At 41.1% G+C, this 16311-nt stretch overlaps 1 protein-coding gene across 2 annotated transcripts in view; it reads right to left on the bottom strand.

The window, feature by feature from the left end:
* SNCA (synuclein alpha) overlaps window positions 1–16311 on the bottom strand; it is a 215365-nt gene that overhangs the window by 138139 nt on the left and 60915 nt on the right. For both annotated transcript variants that reach the window (XM_077277198.1, XM_077277187.1), the window contains exons 3-4: window positions 10040–10081; window positions 6362–6507 (exon numbers count right to left, since the gene is read on the bottom strand). In XM_077277198.1, the coding sequence (XP_077133313.1) occupies window positions 6362–6507; window positions 10040–10081 (188 nt within the window). The remainder of the gene's footprint in view (window positions 1–6361; window positions 6508–10039; window positions 10082–16311) is intronic.

The raw sequence follows: 16311 nt of genomic DNA on the forward strand, positions 1-16311 counted from the left end.
GAATATGGATCCCAGGGCCTGAAGGAGAGTCTCCTCTCCTCCAGACCCTGGGAACCATACGCACCACACACGCCTGGGAACTTATAGGAACTTCCGATTCCGATTTCCGATATCACAAAAATATCGGAACTCGGTATCGGAATTCCGATACAGCGAATATCGTCCGATACCCGATATTTGCAATATCAGAATGCTCAACACTAACCATAATCAATCCTAGTCTCTCGAAAGAGAGAATCATTGCTCGTGTGAGCGCGCCCTTATACTCACCTCTCCTCAGAATCTCCCATGCCTCTCGCCTCGCCACCACTTTTTGCACCCAATCTTCTTCCATCTTATAATTTTCTTCTTCTGGCACCTACAATGATGGCAGCATCAAAACAACCAGAATGAGAAAAGGAGCAATCAGAGGATGGAGCATGAACGGCAGCAGCAAGACATTATAGGAGTGCTGAGGAGACGCTTAGATTCGACTATTGTTTTTTTCTAAAGTTTGATGTAAGGTATACTTGCAAATCTTTATCTTTAATTTGAAAGTAAATGACGTTTATTTGTCCTAGTTCACATTCACATTTTTCCTCTTCTGTAGGTCTTTCTACAATTCTGCACAGTTGGGTAAAAGCTTCTGCTGATTTAGTCAAACAAGTGCCCAGACAAGCACTGAATGGGTGAAGAAATATCTTTACTAAATATCTGAGCAGATTTGGATGGAGGCAATGCTGACATTTCCTCGCTATGTAGGAGGTGAAGCAAAACACTGTTAAATGTGTGTTATTGCCTTGTTAGTCCTTGGCACATTTAATCTTCTCATGTGATGCTTTCTCAATAACAAGCGAGATGAAAAGACTATTGAGGCCTACACTGTCTAATTGTTTACCATATGTCTGTTCAATGACAAATGGTGCATACAGAAGACAGCTTAACATGTCATAAAAAGATACATGAAATCATGGTCTCATTGCTACATACAGAATAATAATGTTCAGGTGGATCTGTCATCAGAATATTGTGACCTATGCACTTAAGGTTAGCATAATATGGGCACATATCCAGTCTAAGGAATTGAAGAGGAAAGCGTTCCAGCTCCTTAACGGTTTGTTGGGCTCTCCATGCATGTGTCGTGACTGTCACACAGCCATGACACATGCGGCTGTAAAGCCGAACAGCTGATCAGCCGCAGCGATCCAGGAAGTTCCCTCTACAGCTGGTAAGCGCTATAGCTTGCCAAATTAGTCTTTACCAGATCAAATTCGCTCATCTCTAGTTAGTAGATCAGGGAATTTTCATTCATAACGTGGACTTTTTATTCCTGTTGCGTAGCAGGTTGGATGCCCAATAGCCACTCCTTTAATTCTCTATGGGGCTGATGAAAAATAGTCAAGAGCAGCACTCGGTAGCACTATAGAATAGAGATAGAAGGGAGGGCAGGTAGAGTGTGTGCACTGCTGCTCCATTTTAATGGGAATAAATGCTCTGCATTAGTAATGATTAAGGATATTGAGCATGTCTGAAATACGTCAGCCAGTCAGCACCTTTTGACCCAGTTTATCTGGAATTTAATTGTTCTTCTATGAGAAAAAAAACATTTTGGTCACACTCAATCCTTTTCCTAAGCTTTTCTCTTGCACTGCATTGCACTATATATGTCTTACCCTCCATTTTCTGACTCTGACTTTGAAGGCTCCTTTAAAGGAAACATGTCAGCATGCATTAACTCCCCAAACCACTTAAATGACTATGTATTGCTTAACAAGACAGTCAGTACCTTTAATTGGCCTATGAGTTGCTTCAGTGAGGAATCATATTTTGCTGGTATATGCAAATTTGGATGGAAGTGTACTGGTGCATGACTAACCACTTCCAAAATCTTGGTTCCCCAGCTCTTTTTTTATATCTAACTCTGCCCACCTCTGCTTGATTGACAGATAATTTCCTTCACAGACATGATACAGGAAAGATATATATCTTGGTACTGTGGTAGGTTCCCTTTAACCCCTTTCCAAACTCTGGTATAATAGTATACCGATGTCGGACTCCCTCCCTTTGATGTCGGCTCTGGCACTGAGCCACATCGTTTCCGGCGCATGTCAGCTGTTTTGAACAGCTAACTTGAGCCTCTAACAGACGTGGGTGGAATCGTGATCCACCTTTGGCTGTTAACTAGTTAAATGCCACTGTCAAAATATGACAGCGACATTTAATAAACGCTTCCGGCAAGTGTGCCGGAAATCCTGCCCAGAGGTCTCCAGCAGACCTCTTTTGTTGTCACTGCCGATGGTCGGCGCTCATAGCAAGTGAGCAATTCTACTACATAAAGGTGATCTGATTATCGCCTGTATGTAGTAGAATCGATCGGATTAAGGCAGCTTCCAGTCTCCCATGGAGACTATTGAAGCATGCCAAAAGTAAAAAAAATGCTTTTAAAAATATAAAAAAATAAAATAAATATATAAAAGTTCAAATCGCCCACATTTCACCCCATTCAAAATAAAACAATTTAAAAAAATGAAACATACGCATATTTGATTTCAGTATCACCCGATCTATCAATATAAAAAAATTATTAACCTGATCGCTAAATGGTGTAACGAGAAAAAAAGTCAAAACGTCAGAATCACTTTTTTTTGTCGCCGCAACATTGCATTAAAATGCAATAACGGGCAATCAAAAGATCGTATCTGCACCAAAATGGTATAATTAAAAAGGTCAGCTTGGTGCACAAAAACTAAGCCCTCACTGAACCCGAGATCACGAAAAATTGAGATGCTATGGGTATTGGAAAACGGACCAATTTTTTTTTTTTTTTTTTAACAAACTTTGGAATTTTTTTTTTAAAAAAAAGAACATAGACATGTTTGGTGTCTATGAACTCATAATGACCTGAATAATCATAATGGCAGGTCAGTTTTAGCATTAAGTGAACATAGTAAAAAAGCCAAACAAAAAACTATTGTGGAATTGCACTTTTTTTTGCAATTTCACTGCACTTGGAATCTCCTTCCCATTTTCCAGCACACGATATGTTAAAACCATTGATGTTGTTCAAAACTACTACTCGTCCCGCAAAAAACAAGCCCTCAAATGGCAATTTCGATGAAAAAAATAAAAGTTATGGCACTGGGAAGAAGGGGAGCAAAAAATAAAAATGCAAAACCAAAATTACCTCTGGTAGGTAATGTGTTAATGGTAGAATTGGACTCCATAGTAGCAGCTGTGCATCTAGCTACACCCAACATGCTAACCTTTTTGTTATTCTCTGGGAGCTGTGAGATGGTGAATCAGGCCCCACTGCAGATGACCAGAGATACAGTATATAAGTTTAATTACCTGTTTGCTGTCAGTAGGACATAGTACTGCTTTACATGCACTGAAATGCCATTATTCAGCCACAAGACGCCGTTGTTTCCTAAGCACAACTGAAAGGTTCAGCCTGCCCAGCAACAAACTGCAGGGTGAGAAACAATTGACAATTGGATGTATGTCACTGGAAGGAGAGAGGCAGGCTGATGCGAGTTACTGAGGACAGAGTGAGGATGTGCAGGAAAGAGATACAGTGACAACTGTGCAGAGAAACATCCACTAGGGCCAGAGCCATGGTGATATGGAGCTGATTTTGCCTGTGACCAGATACTTACTAGGTAGGATTAGACTGCTGTCAAGAACATTACTGAAAATCGGGAAAGGGCTGGGCAATTGATATAATTATGCCCTTTTCAATTAATTCAGATCTTTTCTGCTTCTAGAAGAAATGAATGGATGCAAAACAAGATAGAGGTTCAAGCAGGTTCTGGTTCAGTCATCTACATTAGTGAATTGTATCTAAATCTGAAGTAAGGTTAAAAGAACAGATGGTATCTTCCAGCTACAATTGTAAACCACAGATTAAAATGCTACTTAAGAGCACATCTATTAAATTGCCATTTCGCTCGCCTGTACCTAAGCTAGCACAAATGGTTCATTTATCCACCATAATGTTTCAATGTTGCAGAAACCCGGCAGCTAATTTCCCCGAGTCCTTCATAATTGTTATACACAGCACACCGGGTGAACATGATAAGAGCAGGTCAACATCAGCAGCTATTGCTAAAGGCTTGGCTGCTGAAGGTCATTACATCAGCTTTGGGATGAAACAAGCGTATTTGTCAGAGCTGACTCATAGCCAGCATTCAGATTGATGGATTCAAAAAAACACATTCAAGAATGCAAACTTCAATTAATTAAGAGTCGAAAATGATTTAATAAAAAACATTCCCTCTAACACATTGCAATGCTGTGCATCTGTTAATTTCCAGTCCCACCACAACTGCCATTAGTATCGACCTGTGATATTTTCCAAGGCCAAATGGCAGGCTCCTGTTGTCTCTGCTGTAAATGATGGGGTCACTGATGCTTCAGTGCCCTTCATCTGCTCACTCCAAGTAACATGAAGCTGAATGGCTTACCATCGCCATGCCAGTCATTCTAGCTTGCCATGTCTCTCAACAGACACTTCATCTGAATCATAAGTAACAGTGCCAGCTCAATGGGCTTTTATTATTTCAAGCACGGAAGTTCTAGCCTTGAAGCTTTTCTAAAACCTATTTTATGTTAGTCATCAGTACAATCTAGTTATATACTTTTATATGGTGTTATGAGGGAATTAGTCATGTACATGCTGATAAATCATCTTCAACAGAATCAATACAGAAGCCAGAAAATTTTCTACCCTAAAAATGTAAAATATGAATCTCAGATTGGCAATATACAGTCTTCCAAAGTCTTCTTCTAAAATCATCCCTGTACAAGGGAAATAAAAATGTGAATTGACCTAAGGAAAGCGCTAGAAGAAGAAATTAAGAGGTGGCAAAAAGAAAGAAAAGCAGGCAATGCTTTGCTATACAAGGAAAAAAAGAAGCAGCAATGCAACAGATGCTAAAACAACATTTTTTGTATCATCTCTACGGATATGTTCAAGAGCTTCTGTGGTGCTTATGTAGAAGGTACTGTAGTAGGTCCATGGTCTCACATTGTACAGGATTATTAGAACATCGTTCGCTATTATAAAATTTGCCTATACCACAGCACTTGACCTTTATTTTTTATATTTTAAATACAATACATGAAGAATAATGGGAAACAAGCAAACATTTAATTTAATATTTGCAGCGGTACCACACTGTGCAGTGATGAGGTAGTGACCCTACAAAGTTCAAAACAAAAATGTGGTTTTAATGTCCAACTCACACCAATACACAGTACACAATATCCTTCGGATCGCAGCCGGGAACCATGTCCTCCAGATTGCAGCCGATAAACACACTACTCCACCTCCAAGACCAGTTGCCGTGGGTGACTGCACCGCTGTGTACGCTGTGGGTGCCAGGCCTTTCAGCTCCGCTAGCCTGTGTTGCCTCACACAGGTGCAGTTCTGCAGAGCCGTCCGCTCTGCAGACTTGTCAGACCCAAACTGACTCTGACCCTGATACACCCAACCCTCTGCTTCAGGGGTTTTTACAAGCAACCTGTGGCCATAGGTCACCTGGAAAACCCAGCCAGGAAGGAAACGGACTGACCCACTACCATCCTGTAGTCCATTTAAAAAACAAAAGCCTAGCAGGTTTTCTTTAATCTGCCCTGGACAAATAGCTTGTCCAAGACCAATACTCACTTTTATTCTGCATTGCAATAACAGCTACGCCTGTGACAGCAATGCACTCCCATGGCCTCAATACACCTCCGTGCGCACCCTGGGGGGAACACACAGCGACCCTCACAAGTGACCCCGGTCACTGCCTCACAGCACAGATCTGTCCTTAGCCCTTAACTGGTGTTTTAAGGGGATAGGAGCTACAAACCATGATCTACTTTCCACAGCTCATTTGTATCTTACCAGATGTTGTCCTCATATTCAGTATAACATTTCTTTGCTGTCAAAGATTTATGTGTGTAATTCAAAGCACCTTATTGAATACCATACAGTTTATTTAGTTATATAGTCATGTATTTGCGGGTTCCATTTATAAAATGCTGGGGTCATTAATAAAGATTAGAGGAAAGAAGAGAACTGCTCAGCATTCCTTTTCATGTACAAAAATGCAGATCTACAGGACATTATAATTATAAATATGTAATTGATTTTAGTTTTCCTGGTGCTCATATGATCAAACACATCCAAGCACAGTTGTCATTCATCTACATATCCAATTTGTGCTCTCATAGTGGCCTTGACAGCGTGACTCCACTGTAAGAGTAGAAATTTCACCATTAACGATGACCTTTTGGAAAAGGCTTTTATAGTAACCACATACATTATCACAATATGTCACACACTTCATTTATATTCACCTGCGAATGAAAGAATCATTATTTATATAGCACATACCTTATTACCCATCTGATCCTTTTTCACTAGACCTGTGGCTGCAGCAATATTTCCAGCACCCTCTACCGTCTTTTGTGCAACCACAGTCACTCCTGTAACTACTGCTCCACCCACTTGAGAAACTTGCTCTTTGGTTTTTTCAGCCACTATTTGGAAATCATAAAATACTATGTCATGGGAAACAGTAACACTATAAAAGACAAACCAAATGCAAAAACTGGCCATTGACACATCCAACTACAGTTAATCCTAATATCCTTTTAAAAGACATTAATCTATCAATTTTAATAAGTAAAACATTTAAAAGGGTTGTCCACAACTCAGACAATCCCTTCTCAATCCATGTGTTTGCCCCATGCAAAATAATAACACTATACTCACCTCTGGGGCCGACACTGTTCCTATGGTGTTGGCACTGTCTTTCCCGGAAAGCATACGCCCTGTAGCCAATCAGCCACTATTCTCCCTGACTTTGGACAAATCACATACATACAGTGGAATTGAAAGCTGCTGCTCTCACTTTCTCCAGATGTATGTATGGGATATTTTCATAGTAGGAGAGAGTGAAGTGGCCGCTAGTTGGCCACAGGGCTTATGTGACGTAGCAATGTCATGCAAGCCCTGGGTGAAACAGTCCTTACACCATTGGAATGGTGCTGGACTGGAGGTGATTATAAGTGCTATTATTTTGCAAGGGTCTAATCTATGGATTGAGAAGGGGTTGTCTAAGTAGTGGGCAACCACCTTAATACATAATACAATATTATATTTTCTGTATATTATAATAATCAATTCTACTTTATGCAAAGTTTACCTCTAAATGGGTTTCCTAAACAATTTGTTAATGTCTATTTATAAGAACAACCTGGTATAATAAGTTGTACAATTTGATTTCTGAGATTCCTCCTTTTGCTGCCAATGCCAATTCGGCTTTATATAAAGGGTAAGAATGTCCCTATGAACTTTCTTAAATGAATCATCCTTTTTTAACACATGCTAAGGAGATGATAGTCATATCCAAATACACTTCCAAAATGCTTGCAGAATTATTGAACTCACTACCAAAGCAGTATTTGATCTATTCAGTCCTAAATCCTGTTTAGACAAACCAATAATCTGGGAATGAGGCCCTTATTAGTCTCTAATAAGACTAATAAGACGCCCCCTGAGGAAGGACATCGCCGAAACGCGCGTTGGGGTTGGTCTGGAGTGGATGCGCTCTCCCCAGGACAGCAGCTGGTAGGACTCCTTTAGTTTACATTGTATACTTATATCATGTGATACGTACTGGCTGGTTCACAAATTTTTTTTTTTTTTTTTTTTGTGTTCCATTTATGGCATACTTATTGAGTCCTAAAAATGTAGCAGTAAGCAGATTATGTTATGCTCTGCCTGTCTGCTGACTTGTGGTGAGGTGCCATTTATCTCCAGACATACGGTACATGTTACCTGCATCTTTTATCCACCATTTCTGCATTCCTTGTTGTTATATCTTTTATATTTATTTAATAAAGATTTTTGTACATTTTGGACATTTTCTTGCACCATTTTTTTGGTAGTTTGTTCCTTATTAGTCTCTGTAGTCTTCTGGGTCATTAGGAAAATACATCTTCTGGACAAGTGCTAGATTGCAAGAAAATGAGTTGTAGGGGGTGGAGAACACTGAGGCTAATTTACATACTGTTCCCTGAATCACTGCACTGCTCAACAGCCTGGTAGACACACTACAGATTATTTGCATTTATGGCAGAAAAATGTTGATATATTGCCATTTTACAAATAACAAATATCTTTGTACGAGTCAATTTATTATATTATGCTGATTGCCATTTGGGGACATTTATGGACCTGACATGCCTTGTTTAGTCAAATGTACACAAAGAGGGACGGTTTTGTTATTCTGTTGTGTGTAATGCTAGGCAACAACTAGTTGGAATAAATTTCCTACAGCTCTTGGGTCAATCAATTAGCAGATAATAGGGTTTCTCATTTTTGGTTACTCTACATCAGTGTTCCCCAAGTTCGGTCCTCAAGAGCCACCAACGGGTCATGTTTTCAGGATTTTCTTATTATTGCCCAGGTGAGAATTCCATCATCTAAGCAGGAAACAATTCCATCACCTGGGCCATACTGAGGAAATCCTGAAAACATGACCTGTTGGTGGCTCTTGAGTACTGGTGTTTGGGAACACTGCTGTACATCATGGTTGCACAGTATTACAAGCTTTTAATAGAGTAGTATATGTAACGCATTACAACAACATTTTTTTTATTTCATCATAAGAGTTGTATAACAAACGTACGTTCCTTGCTCTAGTGATATACTTACCATACACCATCTTCAGCCGCAGATTCTGACTGACCAGAAGTCAGAGGTAGCGGTCACAATCTCTTAATGTAAGTCTACAAGAGCCTCATTCTGGCCTGATGCTAGCTCTCACAGACTTACATTGAGAAGTGACCACCGGCTCGCCCAGTAAACAGTGGAGCAATCTGGCAGGTCACAATCTGTGTAAAATACATAAAATAACAAACTCATCAAGTACTAACCCTCAAGGTGTCCAGCACCAGCTCTCTGCTGCTGCTCCAGTCCCGGTGTATTAAGTACAGCGCTGATGTCTCGCCAACAGTGCGCATCAACTATCTAGTCATTCACTGAGCTCAACGGTTCAAGAACTGAACTCAGCAGGACATGCTATAGACCACGGTGTGTTATCACTCAGGTCAGTGACTGGCTAGAGCTGTGACGAGCACTATTAACAAGAGATCCGTGCTGTAGTCACCAAAGCAGTGGCGAGGATCCAGCTCAATGTATTTTTTTTATTTTACACAGTTTGCGACTAATTTTTCTGAAAGCTGAAACCCCATTTAAATCTCTAAAAGTATGAGAATTCATAAAAGATGGGATGGAATGTGATAGAATTCTGTTGAAGGTACTATGAACCATAGCAAAGTTTTACTAAAAAATTTTCTGATCTCTCTGTAATGAGACCTCAAGAAATGTTCTTAGGACTGGAGGACAGTCATTACTTAGACAAACATTAGGTTTTATAGATTTTATAGAATTATTTAGACTATAAATATATCCTATTTTTCTCACATACATTTGAGACTTAGTTATGTGGAGAGGTGAGTTTGTAAAATTAAGGTCCTATCTAGTGATGAGCGAGTATACTCATTGCTCTGGCTTTCCTAAGCACGCTCGAGTGATCTCCGAGTATTTGTGACTGCTCGGAGATTTAGTTTTCCTTGCCGCAGCTGCATGATTTGCGGCTACTAGACAGCTTGATTACATGTGGGGATTCCCTAGCAACCAGACAACCCACACATGTACTCAGGCTGGGTAGCAGCCGTAAATCATGCAGCTGCATCAACAAAAACAAAATCTCTGAGCAGTCACAAATACTCAGAGACCACCCGAGTACACTGGCTCATCTCTAGTCCTATCCAAAATCAGGTCACCTTGTCATTGGTGGATGGCTATTATAAGTTTCATCAAAAATGTAAAACTCATTTTTTACGTGTGTAGGAATAGTGTGTTCATAAATTGCAGAGTGCTCTTGCACAGTGTTTGTACGTGTATGTAGAATATATCTGTGTATTTCTCTGTCGTGTGTATCAAATGTACATGACCATTCCAAACATGATATTTTACATGAAAAATCAAAAAATCCCATACCTGTAGTTACTCCATGTACGACACCTTCTTTTGTTTTGGAGCCTGCAATGCATGAAGGAAACATATATTTTAGTTATTTTGCTTGATAAGCTAGATCTCATGAAATAATTCCCTTGTCTTCGTTAGTGGATAATTTTTCACTGACCTTTGACAATCGTAATGGAAATAGAGATTAGCAGTTGCTACTAGGGTTGAGCGAAACGGGTCGATCATTTTCAAAAGTCGCCGACTTTTGGCTAAGTCGGCGTCTCATGAAACCCGATCCGACCCCTGTGCTTGTCGGCCATGCGGTACGCGACTTTCGCGCCAAAGTCGCGTTTCAATGACGCGAAAAGCGCCATTTCTCAGCCAATGAAGGTGAACGCAGAGTGTGGGCAGCGTGATGACATAGATCCTGGTCCCCACCATCTTAGAGAAGGGCATTGCAGTGATTGGCTTGCTGTCTGCGGCGTCACAGGGGCTATAAAGGGGCGTTCCCGCCGACCGCCATCTTACTGCTGCTGATCTGAGCTTAGGGACAGGTTGCTGCCGCTTCATCAGAAGCAGGGAGAGCGTTAGGCAGGGTCCACTAACCACCAAACCGCTTGTGCTGCAGCGATTTCCACTGTCCAACACCACCTTCGGTGTGCAGGGACTGTGGAAGCTATTTTTTTTTTTTTTTCCCCTCAGCGCTGTAGCTCATTGGGCTGCCCTAGAAGGCTCCGTGATAGCTGTATTGCTGTGTGTACGCCACTGTGGAAACCAACTGCTTTTTTCAAAGCACATATCCTCTTGTTCCTTCCTTTCTGCACAGCTATCTTTTCTGTTTTTCCACACTTTTTATTTAATTTGTGCATCAGTCCACTCCTATTGCTGCCTGCCATACCTGGCTTACATTACTGCAGGGAGATAGTAATTGTAGGACAGTTTTTTTTTTTTTTTTGTTTTTTTTTTTTGTGGGAGATTAAGATTGGCATTTCTGCTACAGTGCCATCCCTGTGTGTGCCATCTCTCACTGAGTGGGCCATAGAAAGCCTATTTATTTTTTCCGTGATTTGTGTTCTAAAATCTACCTCAACACAAAAACAGTACATCAATCAGTGGGAGAAAAATATTGGCCTCAGTCAGGGCTTGTGTGCCACTGCTGTGTGTGCTATCTCTCATTCAGTGGGCTATAGCAAGCCTATTTTTTTTTTTTTTTTTTTAATATTATTTGGTTTCTAATTCTCCCTGAAAAAAAAAAAAAAAACCTAAAAAAACAGTGGGAGAATAATATTGCCCTTTCAGCTTGTGTGCCAGTCTTGACTCCTGGGTGTGCCACCTCTCTCCCTCTCATTCAGTGGGCCATAGAAAGCCTATTTATTTTTTTTTTTAAATATTATTGGGTTTCTAAAGTCTCCCTGAAAAAACAAAAAATACATAAAAAAACAGTGGGAGAGTAATATTGCCCTTTCAGCTTGTGTGCCAGTCTTGACTCCTGGGTGTGCCACCTCTCTCCCTTTCATTCAGTGGGCCATAGAAAGCCTATTTATTTTTTCCGTGATTTGTGTTCTAAAATCTACCTCAACACAAAAACACTACATCAATCAGTGGGAGAAAAATATTGGCCTCAGTCAGGGCTTGTGTGCCACTGCTGTGTGTGCTATCTCTCATTCAGTGGGCTATAGCAAGCCTATTTTTTTTTTTTTTTTTTTTTTTAATATTATTTGGTTTCTAAAGTCTCCCTGAAAAAAAAAAAAAAACATAAAAAAACAGTGGGAGAGTAATATTGCCCTTTCAGCTTGTGTGCCAGTCTTGACTCCTGGGTGTGCCACCTCTCTCCCTTTCATTCAGTGGGCCATAGAAAGCCTATTTATTTTTTGGTTTTTTTAATATTATTTGGTTTCTAAAGTCTCCCTGAAAATAAAAAAAAAAAATACATAAAAAAACAGTGGGAGAGTAATATTGCCATTTCAGCTTGTGTGCCAGTCTTGACTCCTGGGTGTGCCACCTCTCTCCCTCTCATTCAGTGGGCCATAGAAAGCCTTGTTTTTTTGTTTTTTTTTTTATATTATTTGGTTTCTAAAGTCTCCCTGAAAATAAATAAAAAAAACATAAAAAAACAGTGGGAGAGTAATATTGCCATTTCAGCTTGTGTGCCAGTCTTGACTCCTGGGTGTGCCACCTCTCTCTCTAATTGTGGGCCATAGAAAGCCTATTTATTTTTTGGTTTTTTTAATATTATTTGGTTTCTAAAGTCTCCCTGAAAATAAAAAAAAAAAATACATAAAAAAACAGTGGGAGAGTAATATTGCCATTTCAGCTTGTGTGCCAGTCTTGACTCCTGGGTGTGCCACCTCTCTCCCTCTCATTCAGTGGGCCATAGAAAGCCTTGTTTTTTTGTTTTTTTTTTAATATTATTTGGTTTCTAAAGTCTCCCTGAAAATAAAAAAAAAAAACATAAAAAAACAGTGGGAGAGTAATATTGCCATTTCAGCTTGTGTGCCAGTCTTGACTCCTGGGTGTGCCACCTCTCTCTCTAATTGTGGGCCATAGAAAGCCTATTTATTTTTTGGTTTTTTTAATATTATTTGGTTTCTAAAGTCTCCCTGAAAATAAAAAAAAAAAATACATAAAAAAACAGTGGGAGAGTAATATTGCCCTTTCAGCTTGTGTGCCAGTCTTGACTCCTGGGTGTGCCACCTCTCTCCCTTTCATTCAGTGGGCCATAGAAAGCCTATTTATTTTTTGGTTTTTTTAATATTATTTGGTTTCTAAAGTCTCCCTGAAAATAAAAAAAAAAAATACATAAAAAAACAGTGGGAGAGTAATATTGCCATTTCAGCTTGTGTGCCAGTCTTGACTCCTGGGTGTGCCACCTCTCTCCCTCTCATTCAGTGGGCCATAGAAAGCCTTGTTTTTTTGTTTTTTTTTTAATATTATTTGGTTTCTAAAGTCTCCCTGAAAATAAAAAAAAAAAACATAAAAAAACAGTGGGAGAGTAATATTGCCATTTCAGCTTGTGTGCCAGTCTTGACTCCTGGGTGTGCCACCTCTCTCTCTAATTGTGGGCCATAGAAAGCCTATTTATTTTTTGGTTTTTTTAATATTATTTGGTTTCTAAAGTCTCCCTGAAAATAAAAAAAAAAAATACATAAAAAAACAGTGGGAGAGTAATATTGCCATTTCAGCTTGTGTGCCAGTCTTGACTCCTGGGTGTGCCACCTCTCTCCCTCTCATTCAGTGGGCCATAGAAAGCCTTGTTTTTTTGTTTTTTTTTTAATATTATTTGGTTTCTAAAGTCTCCCTGAAAATAAAAAAAAAAAACATAAAAAAACAGTGGGAGAGTAATATTGCCATTTCAGCTTGTGTGCCAGTCTTGACTCCTGGGTGTGCCACCTCTCTCTCTAATTGTGGGCCATAGAAAGCCTATTTATTTTTTGGTTTTTTTAATATTATTTGGTTTCTAAAGTCTCCCTGAAAATAAAAAAAAAAAATACATAAAAAAACAGTGGGAGAGTAATATTGCCCTTTCAGCTTGTGTGCCAGTCTTGACTCCTGGGTGTGCCACCTCTCTCCCTTTCATTCAGTGGGCCATAGAAAGCCTATTTATTTTTTGGTTTTTTTAATATTATTTGGTTTCTAAAGTCTCCCTGAAAATAAAAAAAAAATACATAAAAAAACAGTGGGAGAGTAATATTGCCATTTCAGCTTGTGTGCCAGTCTTGACTCCTGGGTGTGCCACCTCTCTCTCTAATTGTGGGCCATAGAAAGCCTTTTTATTTTTTTCCTTCATTTGTGTTTTAAAATCAACCTCAACACAAAAACACTACATCAATCAGTGGGAGAAAAATATTGGCCTCAGTCAGGGCTTGTGTGCCACTCCTGTGCGTGCCATCTCTCATTCAGTGGGCCATAGAAAGCCTTGTTTTTTTGTTTTTTTTTTAAATATTATTTGGTTTCTAAAGTCTCACAGAGAAAAAAAAAAAAATAAATTAGGTGGGAGATTAATATTGACATTAGTGCTTGAGTGACAGTCCTGCGTGTGTGTCATCTCTGTGATTTGGTGTCACAGAAAACAGAGTGTGTAACATTGTGCCTGATTTTCCTTGTGGTCTCACCAACCTGTTAAGGGATATTGAAATCATACTGAAGTTATAGCTCACCGTGTAAGTTGTTTGACAGCAACAAATAAAGTTAGTTTGGTTACGATTTTTAAACAATGAGGAAGTCTGGTGCAAGAGGTCGTCGTGGGCGTTCATTGTCAGCTGGTAATGATGGTAGTGGTAGTGGAGCATCAGGTGGTCGTGGGGATAAAAATATTCCACCTAAGTCTGGAGCTGTGGAGCCAGTTTCGTCGTCAGGCTACACAAGGCCTCGAACGCTCTCTTTTCTGGGAGTAGGAAAACCGCTTTTAAAGGCTGAGCAGCAACAGCAAGTTTTGGCTTACATTGCAGACTCAGCCTCTAGCTCTTTTGCCTCCTCTTCCGAAACTGGTAAATGTAAAAGCAGCGCGTCGCTTGTGGATGTTCACGGTCAGGGACAAGTCGCTTCCTTGTCCTCCTCAGCAAAAACTACAACAAGAGAGAAGGATGCAGCAGGCGACACAACGGGTCACTCCATGGAGCTCTTTACACATACCGTCCCTGGCTTAGAAAGTGAAACATTTAACAGGCCATGCCCATTACAAGTAGATTCTGACATGGAGTGCACTGATGCACAGCCACAGCCAGAGTACTATGCTGCTCCTTTGACTCAGACCACCACATTGCCCTCTCAGGGTACAGATCCACAATCAGACCCTGATGAGACTATGTTGCCCCGCCACGAACGCTATACCACCGACCGACACAGTGACACAGACGAAGTTGCACACGAGCTCGAAGAGGAGGTAATAGATGACCCAGTTATTGACCCCGATTGGCAGCCATTGGGGGAACAGGGTGCAGGCGGCAGTAGTTCAGAAGCGGAGGTGGAGGAGGGGCCGCAGCAGGCATCAACATCGCAACAGGTTCCATCTGCCGGGCCCGTATCTGGCCCAAAACGCGTGTCAAAGCCAAAACCTGTTGGAGGACAGCGTGGCCATCCGGTTAAAGCTCAGTCTGCAATCCCTGAAAAGGGATCCGAGTCTAGGAAGAGTGCAGTCTGGCATTTTTTTAAACAACATCCAACTGATCAGCGCAAAGTCATCTGTCAAAAATGTTCAACTAGCTTAAGCAGAGGTCAGAATCTGAAAAGTCTAAATACTAGTTGCATGCATAGACACTTAACCACCATGCATTTTCAAGCCTGGACTAACTACCAAACGTCCCTTAAGGTTGTAGCACCCTCGGCCAATGAAGCTAGTCAGCAACGCAACATCCCTTCCGTCACTGTAAGGCCACCATTTTCCGCACCACCGGCAGTATCTGTGCAGGTTTCTTTGCCAGCCAAAAGCAGTCAGGGTCAGGGAATCACCAGTTTAGTAGGAGGAAATATTGCATCTAGGGCACCGGCGGAAACAATACCGTCTCCAACCGTCTCTCAGTCTGCCATGTACACCGGCACACCCGAAAGTTCCACGATCTCCTGCTCTCCAGTCCAGCTCACCCTACATGAGACTCTGGTTAGAAAAAGGAAGTACTTATCCTCGCATCCGCGTACACAGGGTTTTAACGCCCACATAGCTAGACTAATCTCGTTAGAGATGATGCCCTACCGTTTAGTTGAAAGCGAAGCTTTTAAAGCCCTGATGGAGTACGCTGAACCACGATACGAGCTACCTAGTCGACACTTTTTTTCCAGAAAAGCCATCCCAGCCCTGCACCAGCATGTTAAACAGCGCATCGTCCATGCACTTAGGCAATCTGTGAGTACAAAGGTGCACCTGACTACAGATGCATGGACCAGTAGGCATGGCCAGGGACGTTATGTGTCCATCACGGCACACTGGGTGAATGTGGTGGATGCAGGGTCCACAGGCGACATCAATTTAGGGACAGTTGTGCCTAGCCCACGGTCTAGGAAACAGTTGGCTGTAGGCGTTCGCACCCCCTCCTCCTCCTCCTCGTCCTCCTGCAGAAGCTACAGCTCTTCCACAGAACGCAGTCGGCCAACCACTCCATCGGCAGATGACACTGTTGCACACCAGTTGTCCCATTATGGGCCAGCTACTGCCAAGCGTCAGCAGGCTGTATTGGCTATGAAGTGTTTGGGCGACAACAGACACACCGCGGAAGTTCTGTCCGAGTTCTTGCAACAAGAAACGCAGTCGTGGCTGGGCACAGTAGATCTTGAGGCAGGCAAGGTAGTGAGTGATAACGGAAGGAATTTCA

Source organism: Ranitomeya variabilis, chromosome 1 (assembly GCF_051348905.1).
Source record: "Ranitomeya variabilis isolate aRanVar5 chromosome 1, aRanVar5.hap1, whole genome shotgun sequence".
NCBI classification, from domain to species: domain Eukaryota; kingdom Metazoa; phylum Chordata; class Amphibia; order Anura; family Dendrobatidae; genus Ranitomeya; species Ranitomeya variabilis.